The 23,077-nt window shown below is 28.7% G+C and overlaps 1 protein-coding gene and 2 non-coding genes across 3 annotated transcripts; all 3 read left to right on the plus strand.

Annotated features, from left to right (window-relative positions):
- Window positions 1-7,157: 7,157 nt before the first annotated feature.
- On the plus strand, window positions 7,158-7,268 carry LOC142552435 (small nucleolar RNA R71). Its single transcript, XR_012821767.1, has one exon. It is a non-coding gene; the product is annotated as a small nucleolar RNA R71 (small nucleolar RNA).
- Window positions 7,269-17,208: 9,940 nt separating this feature from the next.
- Window positions 17,209-17,319, plus strand: LOC142552437 (small nucleolar RNA R71). The gene has a single exon (XR_012821768.1). It is a non-coding gene; the product is annotated as a small nucleolar RNA R71 (small nucleolar RNA).
- A 3,511-nt stretch (window positions 17,320-20,830) lies between these two features.
- LOC142550471 (uncharacterized) lies at window positions 20,831-22,329 on the plus strand. Its single transcript, XM_075659564.1, has 2 exons — window positions 20,831-21,633; window positions 22,108-22,329. Exons 1-2 carry the CDS (start codon window positions 20,929-20,931, stop codon window positions 22,183-22,185), a joined length of 783 nt encoding a protein of 260 aa, XP_075515679.1. The 5' UTR covers window positions 20,831-20,928; the 3' UTR covers window positions 22,186-22,329.
- The last annotated feature ends 748 nt before the right edge of the window (window positions 22,330-23,077 follow it).

The following is a 23,077-nucleotide window of genomic DNA, read 5'->3' on the forward strand; positions in this document are numbered from 1 at the left end:
CTGGGTTGTGAATGGTTTGAGGGATGGCCGAATGTTTCCTTTAGGTCTACCATAAATATATATATATATATATATATATTTATGTATATAAACATTTATATAACGGATACATCCGACTACCTTTGAAACTTATCTAGCACAAACAAATCTTTTTGTTTGTTTGTTTTTTTTTTTTTTAACACAATATTGATGTTTTAGAACACATTGATAGTACATCAATCAAATCTAAAAAATTACAATGAATAAAGTATTTTGCAGTCCGTTATATATTTACTTCTTTTTTTTTCTTTTTTCAATAAATATTTTTTTTTAGGGGAGTCATATTCTTGTAATTAACCATTTTTTAATAATCAATAAAAGTTTATTAATTGTTTTCTCATTTCTCACCACTCACTCACAAAAGATATGTGAGTATATATTATACTTTTACAAAAGAATTCTTTCAATTATACATGTTAACAGCCATACAAACCATATCTTTTAACTATATTCTAATAAAAATTTTAGAAATTATTATATTTGAAAACACATACAATTATATATATATATATATGAACACATCTATTATATATTTTATATTAATTGATCAAAATATATATATAAATTGGTACATATGAAAAACTAATTTTTCTTTTAGTCTGTATTTTGAATATTAAAATCTAGTGTATTGTGATTTTCCAATAATTATTAACTAATGCGTCTCAGGTGCATTTTACTGACACCTTACTCGACATTGAACTAAAAATTATTATTATTATTACTATATATAAGTATATATTTTAATTTTTTATATAAAAAAAACTAAGAGGAGAAGAAGAAATTATTCATACCTTAAAGAAAAACATTAAAACATACCGTTGAATCACAAGTTTAGCATCACATGAATTTTCTTTTCTTACTCTTGGATGTTGGCCAATTAAGTTGAGATAAGGATGGATCTGGTTCATGACTAAATCCTTGCAGTAAATCAATAAGTTCACCTTCACATGTAGCAGAAACTAACATCCTTCGTGAAGCTAATGAAATAAATCCCTGTTCCACAACATCATCAAGAAACGATAACAGTTTATCATAATAATTGTTAACATTTAACAAACCAATTGGCCTATTGTGGATATTTAATTGTGCCCAACAAACAGTATGAAATATTTCTTCCAAAGTACCGAAACCTCCTGGCAAAGCAATGAAAGCATCTGAATGTTCAATTATTTGAGTGATTCGTTCATACATGTTGTCCACTTTCATTTCTTCTCCTATTGTTGGTCCTGTAAGATTGGCTAAGGTTATCGGAATAATGCCTAAAACTTCACTTCCACCTGCATGCGCAGCTTTTGCAACTTTTCCCATGAGGCCAACTTCACCACCACCATATACCAAATGAATCTTTTTTTTAGCAAGTGTTATTCCAAGATTTTCTGCTACTTCTTCATAAATTAAATCTTTTCCTGCACTAGATCCACAAAATACACAAATATTTTTGATTTTACTTACCGTGGACGTTGACATGTTGAGAAATATGTTTTCTGTAATTGTTAGATCACAGCATATGAATTTATAAGCGTAACATGCCAAAAGTCAATATTTGAATAGGAAATTATTATTATTAAAAGAAAATAAAAATGACAAAATTAAAACAAATATATACAGCGTAGTTGTGATTGTGGCTCACATCTTCCTCTGATTTTACGTTCAGTAACGGCTTCAACGCCTTCTATAAGTCGAGGATATGCTTCCCATCCAATTTTCTTATAAATTGGCAAACAGGGTCTTTTAACGTCAGATTCCCAAGACGAAATTGTGTATATATATTTACTTATCTAATTAGATATGCGATACTACAGTAGGATCTTTGTAAGGCTGATTCCACCGTCCATATTGATATTCCTCCTGTTGAAATTGCCACCATAGTTTAAGAAGTTCATTTTGCACGTACCCACTAGAATGCGTATCAAGAACCTCTAGAAAATTATCCAAAGGCTCTTTACTCAGACCATTCTTAATGAATAAAATTTTATCTTCTCTATTCATTGATGTCATTCCAATATTTTAGCATTTTCCTTTACAAGTCCACCTTGCACATTTATGACATCCGCCTATACGTTTAGCTCTTCGCTTTTTGGCATATGTGCTTTTACCAAATCCTGGCATATGTCTTATTATTAATTCACTTGCTTCCCCAACCAATCGGACTTTTGCTTCAATTATCAAACGGACATCATTCGGTATGCCATATGACATCATCAACCTTAGCCGCTCACATCTAGCTTTATAAATTTTTTTCAACGCATTATCAGGTAAACAAGCAAAATATTTACGAAGATTCATAATACACGCATCTATATTATTATTATTATATATATTTCTATTATTTTGGGAAAACTGAAGAAACCGACTTAAACAGTCACGGAGTACCGTTATCCGCCACTTAACTGGGAAATGAACTAGAATCTGCAAAACAAAATGAAAATATCAAACAACTATTGTGGATCATATAAAGACATAAACTCATTATAAGAATTTTATTTTCTATAAAAGGCTTAAGTCTTTGCCCATTAACTTTAAACAAGTCATTATTTTTTGGATTTTCAATATCAACAGCACCATGAGGATAAACAAATTTGACTATAAATGGTCCTGACCACCTCGATCTTAGTTTACCTGAAAATAAATGCAAACGAGAATTATAAAGCAAAACTTTTTGTCCAATTTCAAATGACTTTCTCATTATATTTTTATCATGAAAGGCTTTAGTTTTATCTTTATAAATCTTTGAATTTTCATATGCATCATTTCTTAATTCTTCAAGTTCATTTATTTGCAATTTTCTTAATTTAGATGCATCATCTAAATTAATATTAAATGCTTTAATTGCCCAATAAGCTTTATGTTCAAGTTCAACCGGTAAATGACAATGCTTACCAAAAACTAACCTATATGGTGACATCCCTAATAATGTTTTAAATGCAGTTCTATATGCCCATAATGCATCAGTTAATCTTAAAGACCAATCTTTTCGATTTGGATTAACTGTTTTTTCTAAAAAAAATTTTATTTCTCTATTTGCAAGTTCAACTTGACCATTACTTTGAAGATGATATGGGGTAGAAACTTTATGTGTAATGCCATATTTTCTTAACAAAGAGGAAAATGATTTATTTATAAAATGACTTCCAACATCACTAATTATTGCTGTAGGTATTCCAAATCGGCTAAAAATATTTTCTTTTAAAAATTTTATAACAACTTTATGATAATTAGTTTTACATGCAATTGCTTCAATCCATTTTGAAACATAATCAACAGCGACTAAAATGTACTTATATCCAAAAGATAATGGAAATGGACCCATAAAATCTATCCCTATCAAATATTTCAATAATTATGATTGGATTTAAAGGCATCATGTTTCGTTTTGAAATTGATCCCATGTTCTGACAGTTTTCACAAGATTTGCAAAATAAATGCGTATTTTTGAATAAAGACGGCCAATAAAATCCACATTGTAAGATTTTTGTAGCTGTTTTATTGGATGAAAAATGACCTCCACATGCTTCAGAATGACAAAATTTAATAACATACTTACTTCATTGTCGGGTATGCATCGTCGAAAAATTTGGTCAGGACAATACTTAAATAAGTAAGGATCATCCCAATAAAATTTTTTAACTTCTATCAAAAATTTATTCTTATCTTGTGAATTCCAATGAGAAGGCATTTTATTTGTCACAAGAAAATTTACAATGTTAGCAAACCAGGGCATAATAGTAGCATAAAACAACTGATCATCTGGAAAATTTTCATTTATTGGTATTTCATTATGAGATGATTCAGTCATTATTCTAGATAAATGATCGGCTACAACATTTTCTTTTCCTTTTTTATCTTTAAATATAGTATCAAATTCTTGTAACAATAAAATCCACCGTATTAATCTTGGCTTAGCATCTTGTTTATTTGATAAATATTTTATGGCAGAATGATCGGTCTAAACAATAGTAGTAGAACCAATTAAATAAGATCGAAACTTATCTAATGCAAATACTACTGAAAGTAATTCTTTTTCAGTAGTTGAATAATTTATTTGGGCACTATTTAAAGTTCTACTAGCATAATAGATTGCATAAGGTTTTCCTTCTTTTCTTTGTCCTAACACAGCTCCTATAGCATAATCACTTGCATCACACATTAATTCAAATGGTAAAGACCGATCTGGAGGTTGTAAAATAGGTGATGTAACTAAAAGATTAATAATTTTTTAAAAGCATTTTCACATTTCTGAGTCCATTCAAATTGTGTATCTTTTGTTAAAAGATTTGAAATTGGTTTAGATATTATGCTGAAATTTTTTATAAACCTTCTATAAAATCCTGCATGACCCAGGAATGATCGAACTTCTTTGACCGTTTTTGGTGATGTTAAATTAGCAATAACATCAACTTTGGTTTTATCAACTTCAATTCCTTTTTCAGATATCACATGTCCTAAAACAATCCCAGATTTAACCATATAATGACATTTTTCCCAATTTAAAACAAGATTTTTTTCTTCACATCTTTTTAATACTTCTTCTAGATTTTTAAGACAAATTTCAAATGAGTTCCAAAAAACAGTTATATCATCCATAAAAACTTCTACATATTCTTCAATCATATCACTGAACATACTTAACATGCATCTTTGAAAAGTAGCCGGAGCTTTACATAAACCAAATGGCATTCTTTTAAATGCAAAAGTTCCGAAAGGACAAGTAAAAGTAGTTTTTTCTTGATCTTCTAATGATATAGATATTTGATAATACCCCGAATACCCATCAAGAAAACAGTAATAAGAATTTCCTGCTACTTTTTCTAGAATTTGATCTAAAAATGGTAGTGGGAAATGATCTTTTCTAGTTGCATCATTTAATTTTCTATAATCAATACACATACGCCAACTAGATGGAATCCTAGCTTGTAATAACTCTCCCTTTTCATTTTTTATAACAGTGATGCCGTACTTTTTAGGTACTACTTGTGTTGGACTTACCCATTTACTATCTGAAATTGGATAGATAATTCCAGCGTCTAATAGTTTTAATACTTCATTCTTAACAACTTCCTTCATATGTGGATTTAACCTTCTTTGTGGTTGTTGATATGTTTTAGCATTTTCTTCCAAGTGAATTTTATGTGTACAAATTAAAGGATTCAAACCTTTTATATCTTTCAAAGTCCATCGAATTGCATTTTTATATTTTTTAAGTAATTTAATCAAATCTTCTTCTTGATTTGGCAAAAGAGTGGAAGAAATTACAATTGGAAATGTTTTATTTTCACCAAGAAATACATATTTCAATTCTAATGGTAAAACTTTTAATTCAAGTTTTGTATTATCATCTTCTTTAAAATTATTTTTAGACTCAAAACTTTCTATTGAAAAAACTTCAGATTGTTGATTTAAGTTTTCTTCTTGTATATTTTCTTCCACAATTGGTTCAATTTCATTATCATATTCATTTTCATTAATACTTGGTTTTTTACATAAATTGAACACATTAAGTTCTAGAGTCATATTTCCAAAAGACAATTTCATTATTCCATTTCGACAATTAATTAAAGCATTTGAAGTTGCTAGAAATGGTCGTCCCAATATTACTGGAATTTCATTATGTACTTCTATTGGCTGTGTATCCAAAACAATAAAATCTACAGGATATATGAATTTATCAACTTGAACCAACACATCTTCTACAATACCTCTAGGTATTTTGATTGACCTATCCGCCAGTAAGAGAGTAACAGAAGTGGGTTTTAATTCTCCTAAATTAAGTTTTTCATAAACTGAATAAGGAAGTAAATTCACACTTGCTACCAAATCTAACAAAGCTTTTTTAATTTTATTTTCTCCAATAATACATGAAATTGTTGGACAACCAGGATCTTTATATTTTAAACTAGAATTATTTTGAAGAATAGAACTTACTTGTTCAGCCAAGAATGCTTTTTTCTTCACATGCAATTTTATCTTTACAGTACATAAGTCTTTTAAAAATTTTCATAAGAAGGTACTTGTTTAATAGCATCTAATAATGGAATATTTATCTTCACTTATTTAAAAACGTCATAGATATCAGAATCACTTTTTTGTTTTTTATGATTTGTTAATGCATGAGGAAATGGTGGAGGTTTATTTGACTTATTTACTATTTCAGATTATTTATCCTTCATCATATTATTCTTAAAATTTAAGGTATCATCATTCTCAAAAGTATCAGGATTATCATCCTTACTATTTGATTTTAAATGATCCTTGTTTTCATTACTATATGGATCATTAACTATTTTACAACTTCTAAGGGTAATAACAGATTTTATTTGATCAATTTTTTCATTTTTTAATTCTTGATTTTGATTTTTAGGATTAGGTTGAGGTTGAGATGAAAATTTTCCTTTTTCATGAGTATTAAGTGCAGATGCAAATTTTGCAAGAGTTTCTTTTAAATCACTCATAGATTGACTGTTTTGAATATTGATAGACTCTTGCTTTTAGATAAATGCATGAATTACATCTTCAAAGTTTTTTCTTGGAGGTGTAACATAAGGAATATAACCTTGATGATTTTGGTTATTTTGAAAATATTGTTGTGACGGTTGTGCATTATTATCATTCCTCCAACTAAAATTAGGACGATTTTTCCATCCAGGATTATATGATGGTGAAAAAGGATCTAGTATTGGTTTTTTATAATTGTTAACATAATTTGCTTGTTCATGGAGACATTCTTTAAATGAAGGTAATGTTGGACAATCTTTTGTAGCATGATCTTGTGTATCACATATATGACAAACAATTTCTTGAATACTTTTTAATTGACCACTTTTTTTCATTTCTAATGACTCAATTTTTCTTGTTAAAGATGCAAGTTTAGCTTGAATATCTATACCATCTTTAAGATTATAGATACCACCCCCATTTGTTGAATTATTGTTTTTAGTTGTTGGTGGTTCTATTGTGCCTATATTACCCAATTTTGAGTATTTTCTGCTAATGAATCCAAATATTCCATAGCTTCATTTGGGTTTTTATCTTCAAAAGTTCCATTACACATGAATTCTATCATTTGCCTATCTTTAGGTATTAGACCTTCATAAAAGTGAGAAACTATTCTCCATGTTTCAAAACCATGATGTGGGCATGTATTAAGTAATTCTTTATATCTATCCCAACATTGATAAAACGTTTCTCCTTGTTTTTGAGAAAAAGTTGTAATTTGTCTTTTAAAAGAGTTTGTTATATGGGAAGGGAAAAACTTTTTGAGAAATTGTTGTTGCATTTCTTCCCATGATCTTATTGAACTTGATCTTAAATTTTGTAGCCATGTTTTAACTTTATCTTTTAAAGAAAAAGGGAAAAGCTTTAATCGAACTATATCCATGCTACAATTTTGATCATTATAAGTGTTACAAACTTCCTCAAATTCTCTTAGATGCAAATATGGATTTTCAGAATCTAAACCATGAAAATTTGGTAAAAGTTGAATAATTTGAGGTTTGAAGTTGAAATTAGATGCATCAGGAAACAAGATGGGGCACTAGTTCTAATAGGGTTCATATGGTGCCTAAGTGTTCTTAGTTGATCATGTTCTTGATTATTATTATTATTATTATTATTATTATCTTGATTATTTGAATTATCATCCATGTTTAAATTATTTTCAGATACTCGAATAAATCTACCACTTTTTTTCCGACTCCAAATACTCATACAAAAAAAAAAAAACAACACAATACTTATAAATAAAACATAATTAACAAATATAAACTTAATTTATACCTCCCCGGAAACGGCGCCAAAAACTTGCTACTACTTAAATAATAATTCACCCAAGTGTAGGTTGTCTGCAAGTAATATAATTCGTCAGTACGAGATCGATCCACAGAGAGGTTATTTTGAGTTTAAATTTATTAATTTATAGATTACCAAATGCAAGAATTAAGTTTACAAATTATAAACTTTGTCAAGGCTTGAAGATTTATTCTTGGTTTATGTAATATTTTTTAACTAAAAGTAAAACAAAAGAAACCACCATAAATAATGGTTCAGAAAAATTAAACACACACATAATATAATATAATTCTCACTATAGAAAATACCGAATTAACCGATATTTTATATATGGTACTTATGATTATAATTATGACTATATAAATAAATAATTGCATAAAGTAAATGTTAAATTAAATCATTATATTTCATTTAGAACAACCGGCAGAGCCACGCTATTGCCTAAATGAAATATATTGATTTAATAAGTTAGTTGCGGTAAAGTAAAAGTTAGTTGCGATAAAGTAAATGTTAGTTTCGAGAAAATAAAAGTTAGATGCGAAAAATAAAAGTTAGTTGCGATAAAGTAAATGTTAGATTGTTAGATGTTAGTATTAAATCATAATATTTCATTTAGAACAACCGGCAGAGCCACGCTATCGTCTAAATGAAATATTATGATATTTTTATATAAATATATATATATATATATATATCTATATATATATAATAATAAGTAATGAAATATTTATTGTATCAAAATTAAACAACAAATCAAGATAACCACTTTAATGGTATCAAGCATTTGATGTAAATTGATAACAACAAATAATTCATTTTTATACCTACAATAAAAATAAGTTAGCTAAATGAAAAGAAATAAAGAAAGAATATACAAAATATAAACAATCTTACTTCACCAAGAATGCATCCTCTTCACCTTGACATAATAGATTTAGCTTGCCATAAGATTACTTTTGATCAACACTAAAATATCACTCATAGTTGAGAACATGAAAGAAAATATATTGGAACTTAGAACTTTGATACAAACTCACACTATATTTTACAATGAGATAGAATGATTCTCAAGCTAGCACAAGGCCTCTATTTATAGGCCAAATGAGAGAAAGGGTCAAAATTTTTATTAATGCCATGTAGTTGCAATAGTATTCTTTGTCTCCTCCAAGTTCAATTCCATGTCCCTTCTTTCAATGCTTTGTTCAACAACTTTAATCACCGAATTTGACTCTGCTCAAAACGGCAAACATGTGGGGAATTGTCTGTAGATGAATTTGGCCACTTGGTTCACCTCATTTGGTTAAATATTGAAATAGTTATGATATTTTTACTATATGGTGGTCATAGTAAAAGTAAATTTGTCCTCCTTTTGATATTTGCACAATTTGACCATCTTAAGGATTTTTTAGGCAATCATGTCTTCTGCAAAGTTGTAGATAATTTATCAAGGATTCCAAACATATTTGAGTCACCTCCATTTGAATTTTCTAGCTTGAGTTATCATTATTCTACCAACACGTAGAAAACCTGAAAATAAAACATATTTAGTAAGACAATTAAATATAAACAAACAATACTAATATAACATAATTTTATAATTTTAATGAAACTTAAATTTTAAAATACAGGTTTTAACATATAATAAATTATTAATTTTAAGTTTCATCACACCCCCACACTATCTTATTACTAGTCCCTTAGTAATAAAATTTATCGGAAAATCACAACCTAGATTCTTTATTCCTTTTATATATTCAAATACAAACATATTCGTTAAAAACAAAATCATATACCGATTTATATATATATATATTTTCGTTTAATATAATAATATATAATTAGATGTGTTTTTATTATTATTTTTATTTTCACATAATATATAAAGTAACAATATATATATATAATTTTTTTTAAATTTCTAAATTTTTTATAATAATATAGTCAAAAAGATAATTCACAACACCCATCACAACATGTATAATATCAGGAATATTATTGTAAAAGCCTCAACTCCATATATTCTTTTAGGTCAAAATGTTTAAGGAATAGCTAGTTTTCACTCATGGAGTTGAATGAATATTAACTCTCATTGAAAAAGGCTAAGTATTAAAGCAGACCATTAATTAAACTAATATTGAAAACAAAATAGGAAAATTTACAAAGAATAAAATCCCTTTTTTTTTTCTTCTTTTTTTTTTTAGCTTATTGTTTTTTTTTTAAATAACGTGACTGCAAAATTTTACAATAACATAAAATTTTTTTATCCAAACATTCTACCATAAATAAATATATATATATATATATATTTATGTATATAAACATTTATATAACGGATACATCCGACTACCTTTGAAACTTATCTAGCACAAACAAATCTTTTTGTTTGTTTGTTTGTTTTTTTTTTTTAACACAATATTGATGTTTTAGAACACATTGATAGTACATCAATCAAATCTAAAAAATTACAATGAATAAAGTATTTTGCAGTCCGTTATATATTTACTTCTTTTTTTTTCTTTTTTCAATAAATATTTTTTTTTAGGGGAGTCATATTCTTGTAATTAACCATTTTTTAATAATCAATAAAAGTTTATTAATTGTTTTCTAATTTCTCACCACTCACTCACAAAAGATATGTGAGTATATATTATACTTATACAAAAGAATTCTTTCAATTATACATGTTAATAGCCATACAAACCATATCTTTTAACTATATTCTAATAAAAATTTTAGAAATTATTATATTTGAAAACACATACAATTATATATATATATGAACACATCTATTATATATTTTATATTAATTGATCAAAATATATATATAAATTGGTACATATGAAAAACTAATTTTTCTTTTAGTCTGTATTTTGAATATTAAAATCTAGTGTATTGTGATTTTCCAATAATTATTAACTAATGCGTCTCAGGTGCATTTTACTGACACCTTACTCGACATTGAACTAAAAATTATTATTATTATTACTATATATAAGTATATATTTTAATTTTTTATATAAAAAAAAACTAAGAGGAGAAGAAGAAATTATTCATACCTTAAAGAAAAACATTAAAACATACCGTTGAATCACAAGTTTAGCATCACATGAATTTTCTTTTCTTACTCTTGGATGTTGGCCAATTAAGTTGAGATAAGGATGGATCTGGTTCATGACTAAATCCTTGCAGTAAATCAATAAGTTCACCTTCACATGTAGCAGAAACTAACATCCTTCGTGAAGCTAATGAAATAAATCCCTGTTCCACAACATCATCAAGAAACGATAACAGTTTATCATAATAATTGTTAACATTTAACAAACCAATTGGCCTATTGTGGATATTTAATTGTGCCCAACAAACAGTATGAAATATTTCTTCCAAAGTACCGAAACCTCCTGGCAAAGCAATGAAAGCATCTGAATGTTCAATCATTTGAGTGATTCGTTCATACATGTTGTCCACTTTCATTTCTTCTCCTATTGTTGGTCCTGTAAGATTGGCTAAGGTAATCGGAATAATGCCTAAAACTTCACTTCCACCTGCATGCGCAGCTTTTGCAACTTTTCCCATGAGGCCAACTTCACCACCACCATATACCAAATGAATCTTTTTTTTAGCAAGTGTTATTCCAAGATTTTCTGCTACTTCTTCATAAATTAAATCTTTTCCTGCACTAGATCCACAAAATACACAAATATTTTTGATTTTACTTACCGTGGACGTTGACATGTTGAGAAATATGTTTTCTGTAATTGTTAGATCACAGCATATGAATTTATAAGCGTAACATGCCAAAAGTCAATATTTGAACAGGAAATTATTATTATTAAAAGAAAATAAAAATGACAAAATTAAAACAAATATATACAGCGTAGTTGTGATTGTGGCTCACATCTTCCTCTGATTTTACGTTCAGTAACGGCTTCAACGCCTTCTATAAGTCGAGGATATGCTTCCCATCCAATTTTCTTATAAATTGGCAAACAGGGTCTTTTAAGGTCAGATTCCCAAGACGAAATTGTGTATATATATTTACTTATCTAAATAGATATGCGATACTACAGTAGGATCTTTGTAAGGCTGATTCCACCGTCCATATTGATATTCCTCCTGTTGAAATTGCCACCATAGTTTAAGAAGTTCATTTTGCACGTACCCACTAGAATGCGTATCAAGAACCTCTAGAAAATTATCCAAAGGCTCTTTACTCAGACCATTCTTAATGAATAAAATTTTATCTTCTCTATTCATTGATGTCATTCCAATATTTTTGCATTTTCCTTTACAAGTCCACCTTGCACATTTATGACATCCGCCTATACGTTTAGCTCTTCGCTTTTTGGCATATGTGCTTTTACCAAATCCTGGCATATGTCTTATTATTAATTCACTTGCTTCCCCAACCAATCGGACTTTTGCTTCAATTATCAAACGGACATCATTCGGTATGCCATATGACATCATCAACCTTAGCCGCTCACATCTAGCTTTATAAATTTTTTTCAACGCATTATAAGGTAAACAAGCAAAATATTTACGAAGATTCATAATACACGCATCTATATTATTATTATTATATATATTTCAATTATTTTGGGAAAACTGAAGAAACCGACTTAAACAGTCACGGAGTACTGTTATCCGCCACTTAACTGGGAAATGAACTAGAATCTGCAAAACAAAATGAAAATATCAAACAACTATTGTGGATCATATAAAGGCATAAACTCATTATTAAGAATTTTATTTTCTATAAAAGGCTTAAGTCTTTGCCCATTAACTTTAAACACGTCATTATTTTTAGGATTTTCAATATCAATAGCACCATGAGGATAAACAAATTTGACTATAAATGGTCCTGACCACCTCGATCTTAGTTTACCTGAAAATAAATGCAAACGAGAATTATAAAACAAAAATTTTTGTCCAATTTCAAATGACTTTCTCATTATATTTTTATCATGAAAGGCTTTAGTTTTATCTTTTTAAATCTTTGAATTTTCATATGCATCATTTCTTAATTCTTCAAGTTCATTTATTTGCAATTTTCTTAATTTAGATGCATCATCTAAATTAATATTAAATGCTTTAATTGCCCAATAAGCTTTATGTTTAAGTTCAACCGGTAAATGACAATGCTTACCAAAAACTAACCTATATGGTGACATCCCTAATAATGTTTTAAATGCAGTTCCATATGCCCATAATGCATCAGTTAATCTTAAAGACCAATCTTTTCGATTTGGATTAACTGTTTTTTCTAAAATTTGTTTTATTTCTCTATTTGCAAGTTCAACTTGAGCATTACTTTGAGGATGATATGGGGTAGAAACTTTATGTGTAATGCCATATTTTCTTAACAAAGAGGAAAATGATTTATTTATAAAATGACTTCCCCCATCACTAATTATTGCTCTAGGTATTCCAAATCGGCTAAAAATATTTTCTTTTAAAAATTTTATAACAACTTTATGATCATTAGTTCTACATGCAATTGCTTCAATCCATTTTGAAACATAATCAACAGCGACTAAAATGTACTTATATCCAAAAGATAATGGAAATGGACCCATAAAATCTATCCCCCAACTATCAAATATTTCAATAATTATGATTGGATTTAAAGGCATCATGTTTCGTTTTGAAATTGATCCCATCTTCTGACAGTTTTCACAAGATTTGCAAAATAAATGCGTATCTTTGAATAAAGACGGCCAATAAAATCCACATTGTAAGATTTTTGTAGCTGTTTTATTGGATGAAAAATGACCTCCACATGTTTCAGAATGACAAAATTTAATAACATTACTTACTTCATTGTCGGGTATGCATCGTCGAAAAATTTGGTCAGGACAATACTTAAATAAGTAAGGATCATCCCAATAAAATTTTTTAACTTCTATCAAGAATTTATTCTTATCTTGTGAATTCCAATGAGAAGGCATTTTATTTGTCACAAGAAAATTTATAATGTTAGCAAACCAGGGCATAATAGTAGCATAAAACAACTGATCATCTGGAAAAGTTTCATTTATTAGTATTTCATTATGAGATGATTCAGTCATTATTCTAGGTAAATGATCGGCTACAACATTTTCTTTTCCTTTTTTATCTTTAATTATAGTATCAAATTCTTGTAACAATAAAATCCACAGTATTAATCTTGGCTTAGCATTTTGTTTATTTGATAAATATTTTATGGCAGAATGATCGGTCTAAACAATAGTAGTAGAACCAATTAAATAAGATCGAAACTTATCTAATGCAAATACTACTGAAAGTAATTCTTTTTCAGTAGTTGAATAATTTATTTGGGCACTATTTAAAGTTCTACTAGCATAATAGATTGCATAAGGTTTTCCTTCTTTTCTTTGTCCTAACACAGCTCCTATAGCATAATCACTTGCATCACACATTAATTCAAATGGTAAAGATCAATCTGGAGGTTGTAAAATAGGTGATGTAACTAAAAGATTAATAATTTTTTAAAAGCATTTTCACATTTCTGAGTCCATTCAAATTGTGTATCTTTTGTTAAAAGATTTGAAATTGGTTTAGATATTATGCTGAAATTTTTTATAAACCTTCTATAAAATCCTGCATGACCCAGGAATGATCGAACTTCTTTGACCGTTTTTGGTGATGTTAAATTAGCAATAACATCAACTTTGGTTTTATCAACTTCAATTCCTTTTTCAGATATCACATGTCCTAAAACAATCCCAGATTTAACCATATAATGACATTTTTCCCAATTTAAAACAAGATTTTTTTCTTCACATCTTTTTAATACTTCTTCTAGATTTTTAAGACAAATTTCAAATGAGTTTCCAAAAACAGTTATATCATCCATAAAAACTTCTACATATTCTTCAATCATATCACTGAACATACTTAACATGCATCTTTGAAAAGTAGCCGGAGCTTTACATAAACCAAATGGCATTCTTTTAAATGCAAAAGTTCCGAAAGGACAAGTAAAAGTAGTTTTTTCTTGATCTTCTAATGATATAGATATTTGATAATACCCCGAATACCCATCAAGAAAATAGTAATAAGAATTTCCTGCTACTTTTTCTAGAATTTGATCTAAAAATGGTCTTGGGAAAATGATCTTTTCTAGTTGCATCATTTAATTTTCTATAATCAATACACATACGCCAACTAGATGGAATCCTAGCTTGTAATAACTCTCCTTTTTCATTTTTTATAACAGTGATGCCGGACTTTTTTGGTACTACTTGTGTTGGACTTACCCATTTACTATCTGAAATTGGATAGATAATTCCAGCGTCTAATAGTTTTAATACTTCATTCTTAACAACTTCCTTCATATGTGGATTTAACCTTCTTTGTGGTTGTTGATATGTTTTAGCATTTTCTTCCAAGTGAATTTTATGTGTACAAATTAAAGGATTCATACCTTTTATATCTTTCAAAGTCCATCCAATTGCATTTTTATATTTTTTAAGTAATTTAATCAAATCTTCTTCTTGATTTGGCAAAAGAGTGGAAGAAATTACAACAGAAAATGTTTTATTTTCACCAAGAAATACATATTTCAATTCTAATGGTAAAACTTTTAATTCAAGTTTTGTATTATCATCTTCTTTAAAATTATTTTTAGACTCAAAACTTTCTATTGAAAAAACTTCAGATTGTTGATTTAAGTTTTCTTCTTGTATATTTTCTTCCACAATTGGTTCAATTTCATTATCATATTCATTTTCATTAATACTTGGTTGTTTACATAAATTGAACACATGAAGTTCTAGAGTCATATTTCCAAAAGACAATTTCATTATTCTATTTTGACAATTAATTAAAACATTTGAAGTTGCTAGAAATGGTCGTCCATATATTACTGGAATTTCATTATGTACTTCTATTGGTTGTGTATCCAAAACAATAAAATCTACAGGATATATGAATTTATCAACTTGAACCAACACATCTTCTACAATACCTCTAGGTATTTTGATTGACCTATCCGCCAGTAAGAGAGTAACAGAAGTGGGTTTTAATTCTCCTAAATTAAGTTTTTCATAAACTGAATAAGGAAGTAAATTCACACTTGCTCCCAAATCCAACAAAGCTTTTTTAATTTTATTTTCTCCAATAATACATGAAATTTTTGGACAACCAGGATCTTTATATTTTAAACTAGAATTATTTTGAAGAATAGAACTTACTTGTTCAGCCAAGAATGCTTTTTTCTTCACATGCAATTTTCTCTTTACAGTACATAAGTCTTTTAAAAATTTTGCATAAAAAGGTACTTGTTTAATAGCATCTAATAATGGAATATTTATCTTCACTTGTTTAAAAACTTCATAGATATCAGAATCACTTTTTTGTTTTTTATGATTTGTTAATGCATGAGGAAATGGTGGAGGTTTATTTGATTTATTTACTATTTCAGATGATTTATCATTCACCATATTATTCTTAAAATTTAAGGTATCATTATTCTCAAAAGTACCAGGATTATCATCCTTACTCTTTGATTTTAAATGATCCTTGTTTTCATTACTATATGGATCATTAACTATTTTACCACTTCTAAGGGTAATAACAGATTTTATTTGATCAATTTTTTCATTTTTTAATTCTTGATTTTGATTTTTAGGATTAGGTTGAGGTTGAGATGAAAATTTTCCTTTTTCATGAGTATTAAGTGCAGATGCAAATTTTGCAAGAGTTTCTTTCAAATCACTCATAGATTGACTGTTTTGAATATTGATAGACTCTTGCTTTTGGATAAATGCAAGAACTACATCTTCAAAGTTTTTTCTTGGAGGTGTAACATAAGGAATATAACCTTGGTTATTTTGAAAATATTGTTGTGACGGTTGTGCATTATTATCATTCCTCCAACTAAAATTAGGATGATATTTCCATCCCGGATTATATGATGGTGAAAAAGGATCTAGTATTAGTTTTTTATAATTGTTAACATAATTTGCTTGTTCATGGAGGCATTCTTTAAATGAAGGTAATGTTGGACAATCTTTTGTAGCATGATCTTGTGTATCACATATATGGCAAACAATTTCTTGAATACTTTTTAATTGACCACTCTTTTTCATTTCTAATGACTCAATTTTTCTTGCTAAAGATGCAAGTTTAGCTTGAATATCTATATCATCTTTAAGATTATAGATACCACCCCCATTTGTTGAATTATTGTTTTTAGTTGTTGGTGGTTCTATTGTGCCTATATTATCCCAATTTTGAGCATTTTCTGCTAATGAATCCGAATATTCCATAGCTTCATATGGGTTTTTATCTTCAAAAGTTCCATTACACATGAATTCTATCATTTGCCTATCTTTAGGTATTAGACCTTCATAAAAGTGAGAAACTATTCTCCATGTTTCAAAACCATGATGTGGGCATGTATTAAGTAATTCTTTATATCTATCCCAACATTGATAAAACGTTTCTCCTTGTTTTTGAGAAAAAGTTGTAATTTGTCTTTTAAAAGAGTTTGTTATATGGGAAGGGAAAAACTTTTTGAGAAATTGTTGTTGCATTTCTTCCCATGATCTTATTGAACTTGATCTTAAATTTTGTAGCCATGTTTTAGCTTTATCTTTTAAAGAAAAAGGGAAAAGCTTTAATCGAACTATATCCATGCTACAATTTTGATCATTATAAGTGTTACAAACTTCCTCAAATTCTCTTAGATGCAAATATGGATTTTTAGAATCTAAACCATGAAAATTTGGTAAAAGTTGAATAATTTGAGGTTTGAAGTTGAAATTAGATGCATCAGGAGGAAAAACTAAACAAGATGGGGCACTAGTTCTAATAGGGTTCATATGGTGCCTAAGTGTTCTTAGTTGATCATGTTCTTGATTATTATTATTATTATCTTGATTATTTGAATTATCATCCATGTTTAAATTATTTTCAGATACTCGAATAAGTCTACCACTTTTTTTTCTACTCCAAATACTCATACAAAAAAAAAAAAAAAAACAACACAATACTTATAAATAAAACATAATTAACAAATATAAACTTAATTTATACCTCCCCGGCAACGGCGCCAAAAACTTGCTACTACTTAAATAATAATTCACCTAAGTGTAGGTTGTCTGCAAGTAATATAATTCGTAAGTACGAGATCGATCCACAGAGAGGTTATTTTGAGTTTAAATTTATTAATTTATAGATTACCAAATGCAAGAATTAAGTTTACAAATTATAAACTTTGTCAAGGCTTGAAGATTTATTCTTGGTTTATGTAATATTGTTTAACTAAAAGTAAAACAAAAGAAACCACCATAAATAATGGTTCAAAAAAATTAAACACACACATAATATAATATAGTTCTCACTATAGAAAATACCGAATTAACCGATATTTTATATATGGTACCTATGATTATAATTATGACTATATAAATAAATAATTGCATAAAGTAAATGTTAAATTAAATCATTATATTTCATTTAGAACAACCGGCAGAGCCACGCTATTGCCTAAATGAAATATATTGATTTAATAAGTTAGTTGCGGTAAGTAAAAGTTAGTTGCGATAAAGTAAATGTTAGTTGCGAGAAAATAAAAGTTAGATGCGAAAAATAAAAGTTAGTTGCGATAAAGTAAATGTTAGATTGTTAGATGTTAGTATTAAATCATAATATTTCATTTAGAACAACCGGCAGAGCCACGCTATCGTCTAAATGAAATATTATGATATTTTTATATAAATATATATATATATATATATCTATATATATATAATAATAAGTGATGAAATATTTATTGTATCAAAATTAAACAACAAATCAAGATAACCACTTTAATGGTATCAAGCATTTGATGTAAATTGATAACAACAAATAATTCATTTTTATACCTACAATAAAAATAAGTTAGCTAAATGAAAAGAAATAAAGAAAGAATATACAAAATATAAACAATCTTACTTCACCAAGAATGCATCCTCTTCACCTTGACATAATAGATTTAGCTTGCCATAAGATTACTTTTGATCAACACTAAAATATCACTCATAGTTGAGAACATGAAAGAAAATATATTGAAACTTAGAACTTTGATACACACTCACACTATATTTTACAATGAGATAGAATGATTCTCAAGCTAGCACAAGGCCTCTATTTATAGGCCAAATGAGAGAAAGGGTCAAAATTTTTATTAATGCCATGTAGTTGCAATAGTATTCTTTGTCTTCTCCAAGTTCAATTTCATGTCCCTTCTTTCAATGCTTTGTTCCATGACTTTAATCACCGAATTTGACTCTGCTCAAAATGGCAAACATGTGGGGAATTGTCTGTAGATGAATTTGGCCACTTGGTTCACCTCATTTGGTTAAATATTGAAATAGTTATGATATTTTTACTATATGCTGGTCATAGTAAAAGTAAATTTGTCCTCCTTTTGATATTTGCACAATTTGATCATCTTAAGGATTTTTTTAGGCAATCATGTCTTCTGCAAAGTTGTAGATAATTTCTCAAGGATTCCAAACATATTTGAGTCACCTCCATTTGAATTTTCTAGCTTGAGTTATCATTATTCTACCAACACGTAGAAAACCTGAAAATAAAACATATTTAGTAAGACAATTAAATATAAACAAACAATACTAAAATAACATAATTTTATAATTTTAATGAAACTTAAATGTTAAAATACAGGTTTTAACAGATAAAGAATTATTAATTTTAAGTTTCATCAGTGGCTAGGGTTATGGGTTTGTTTTGTGAAAGAAGTTGGTAGGCTCGACCGAGGGAGGGCTAAATCAGGCGATGGTGCGGTCCAGGAGGGGTCCAACCGAGGCCTAGGGGAGGTCCATAGAATTCGTATTTTTATAATCATTTATTCACCCCTCTCTAAACTGTTATATTTGATCCTAAAATCAATTTTATTGTTATAATAAAAAATAAATATTATTATTATTATTGCAATCGTAGTAAATATAATTTTTGTAGCATAATAAAATTGATTAATAATATTTAAATTAATGCTAATGAAATTTCGTAAAAAGATTGATAAATTGCAATCATATATAGTAAATCTAATTTTTTTTAGCATAATAAAATTGATTAACAATATTTAAATTAATGCTGATGAAATTTCATAAAAAGACTGATAATATACAAGTATGACAATTGATGATAAATATATAAGTATGACAATTGATGTATGATACACTAATGATAACATAAGTTGTTTCATTTTTTACTAGTGGTATTATTGTGATAAAAATAATTTATCATATTCATTAATAGTGTGTATGACAATTGGTACGAATTCTGTTTATCCAAGTTTTTATGGCTTGGACTATATCTTGGCTACGAGACTTTGAAATATATATATTTCACCGTAAGGAGTCGAAAGTTCCGTGACTAAGATGTCATGGCCTACCATAAAATATATGGTTCCACGTCCAAAAAAAATAGTGTCACGAGCCTTACACTATATATCACAATACATAATAACAAAGTATTTAAATATTTACCTGTAACGGTAGCTTGCACAAAGTTGGTCATAATTAAACTCAACAAATTGAATTATAATCTGACAATCTTAGAAATATTATTATAAAATAGGAAAAAGATTAAAATAAACATAAAAATTAAAAACAACTTTTTTCTCTCAGAAATGCAGCTCAACTTCAGCTTTTCAATTGTGCAAGTGTCTTCATTGTATCATTGGTGTTTATAGGTCATGATTTGAATATTTTCGTTCACCCATTAATTTATTCACACGTGTAATCAGAAGTTAAGATCATTTGATATAAATAACAATCTATAATTTTTAGACTAAAAAATTTTACAAACATTTTTTTGACATAAAATCATGACTTAATCTCAACTGTACACCCAAGAATTTGACCAAAAAAATGAATAAATAAAAACTTTTCTAATACAAGTGTCCACGTCCCCTTCAATTTCTCTAAACTTCCCCTTTTACCATGGCTTCATTTTCACAAAGGTAGTACACCAAAAAGAATGCCTTAATTCAATCAACAGACAAACATTTCCCCATTCCCAACCCCGCCGGAGCCGCCACCCATATCTCACACAAACATTTCACAAAAACCACCGTATAATTAGGTCATGCAATCTCATAACAACATCATGAAAATTAATCAAAACTACAACACAACAATCGAATCTACCCACAAAATCAACAAGAAGATCACAAGCAATTACACGAATATCCACCACTCGAGAAGCCACGGCTCCACCACCCAAGCCTGCGCCGCCTGCAAATACCAGCGTCGGAAGTGTGCCTCCGCCTGCATTTTGGCACCTTATTTCCCACACGATCGCCAACGGCAGTTCTTGAACGCACACCGTCTTTTCGGCGTCAGCAACATTGTAAAGATCGTCCGCCACCTCGAACCGCCGGCGAAAGACCAGGCCATGCGGACGATTATCTTCCAATCCGACGCACGTGGCGCTGACCCTGTTGGTGGGTGCTACCGCATAATACGAGACCTGGAGCATCGGATAAACATGGCAAACGCAGAGCTTGAGATTCTCCTCCACCACCTCGCCCTTTGCCGCGCAGCTGGAGCGCAACAGGATCCGCTGGTGCAGGTGGCAGGGCAACCAGTGGATGCCGGAGATTGTATCATCAATGGGGACCCTTTGGAGGGTTATGATGAGAAATGGAGGGGGGATGATCAGTACGTTGCGGAGGAGGAGGTGGCACCGACTGCGATGGAGGATTTTAGTTCTTCATGGGGTTTCATGCATGCACATGCCAATGGAGAATCTACATCTTCTTCATTTTCTTATAATCAAGATCATGATCATGTGAGAAAGTTTTCCATGGATGCATGCAATGTTGATATAAAACCAATTCTTGATACTTTGTCCTTTGGCGAGGATGATGATATCTATCCCAGAGAAGGGCTGTTTAAATTTAATTCCAATGGAACCATTATACAAAGTTAATTAAATTATCTTATCTTTTACATTACTTGAAAACAATACTTTTTACATATAAATTCAAAGTTTGTAATTCGAATTTTGGTTGTTCCATTTTCTATTCTTCAAAAGAATCAAGGACTTGATATAATTGATTTTATTTTAAGAAAGATTGGATGAAAAATATATTTAAAAAAAAAACATTACATGGCTAGCTCTAAATTTAATAATTTTTTGTATTATCTTATACTCGAATGAATTGCGAAACATGCATTCATGATTTAGACTATTTTAAAGTTGTTATTCATGGGTTATATATATTTTCTTGAATATTTTACTAAATAAAAAGTTTTGATGCAGCAGCAGCAGCAATGGAGTCTTGGCAGAAGAGAAAGCCAACTTCAAAGAAGAGGATTTGGGGTGCTATACATCTGTTAAAGATCATCAGGATTTGAAGGCTGCTGCAACTTTTTTCACACTTTCAAATTACGATAGTTAAAAATACAATTAAAGTATTTGTAGATGATTAATTGAGTATTAATTTATAGATGATATATAATAGCTGGGTATCTTCTAGTTTTTACTGGGAAACGATAATTTTATTGAAATACAAATTATCTATAAGTTCAGGGTTAATTTGTGAAATTTTATTTTACCAAAATAGTGTATGTATATTATTTTTAAAATAATTTATGTTGTCTTACACTCATATTTTTGTAAATCGCACGTATAAATTACTCTTTGTAAACAAAGAGAACTATATTGGTGTGCATGATTTCCGCTCACTCCAAATCGGTTTTTTACATGCCCAAACGTAGCGGAAATTTTAAAATTTTTATTTTATTTTGACAATCAAAATATGTTTTGCTTTGGGCGCTCGTAAGATTTTAACAAAACATTCATAGGATGTTTAAAAAATTATACCTTTGTGAATTAGATCACGTGGCTCCAACTAATCCGGTATAAACGGATTAGCTCTTGATGAATTCCTACGAACTTTCTTCAAGAGACTCCTTTCTTCTAATCAGGTCCACGACTAGATGATTTGTTCCTTTTCCAAATAGCACTAGAATATTTGGAAAAATTTTTACGTTGAGATCAAATATTTGAGAGAGGAATCAAAATTCATTTTCTTGAAAAAGCCAAAACAATTTGGAGGTTTTTTGATGTCTTTCACGTGAATCACCATTAGAATTGTTGGAGGCTAGCCCTTTTTTTATTTATATATTAAAAAACAAGAGCCTTTAACCTAAATTCCATAATTATGGATTTAGGTTCCTTAATTAAATTCAATGGGCTTTGTTAATTAAATGGACTAGTCAAACTAATT

The sequence above is a fragment of the Primulina tabacum genome, chromosome 7, assembly GCF_025594145.1.
Source record: "Primulina tabacum isolate GXHZ01 chromosome 7, ASM2559414v2, whole genome shotgun sequence".
Lineage (NCBI taxonomy): Eukaryota > Viridiplantae > Streptophyta > Magnoliopsida > Lamiales > Gesneriaceae > Primulina > Primulina tabacum.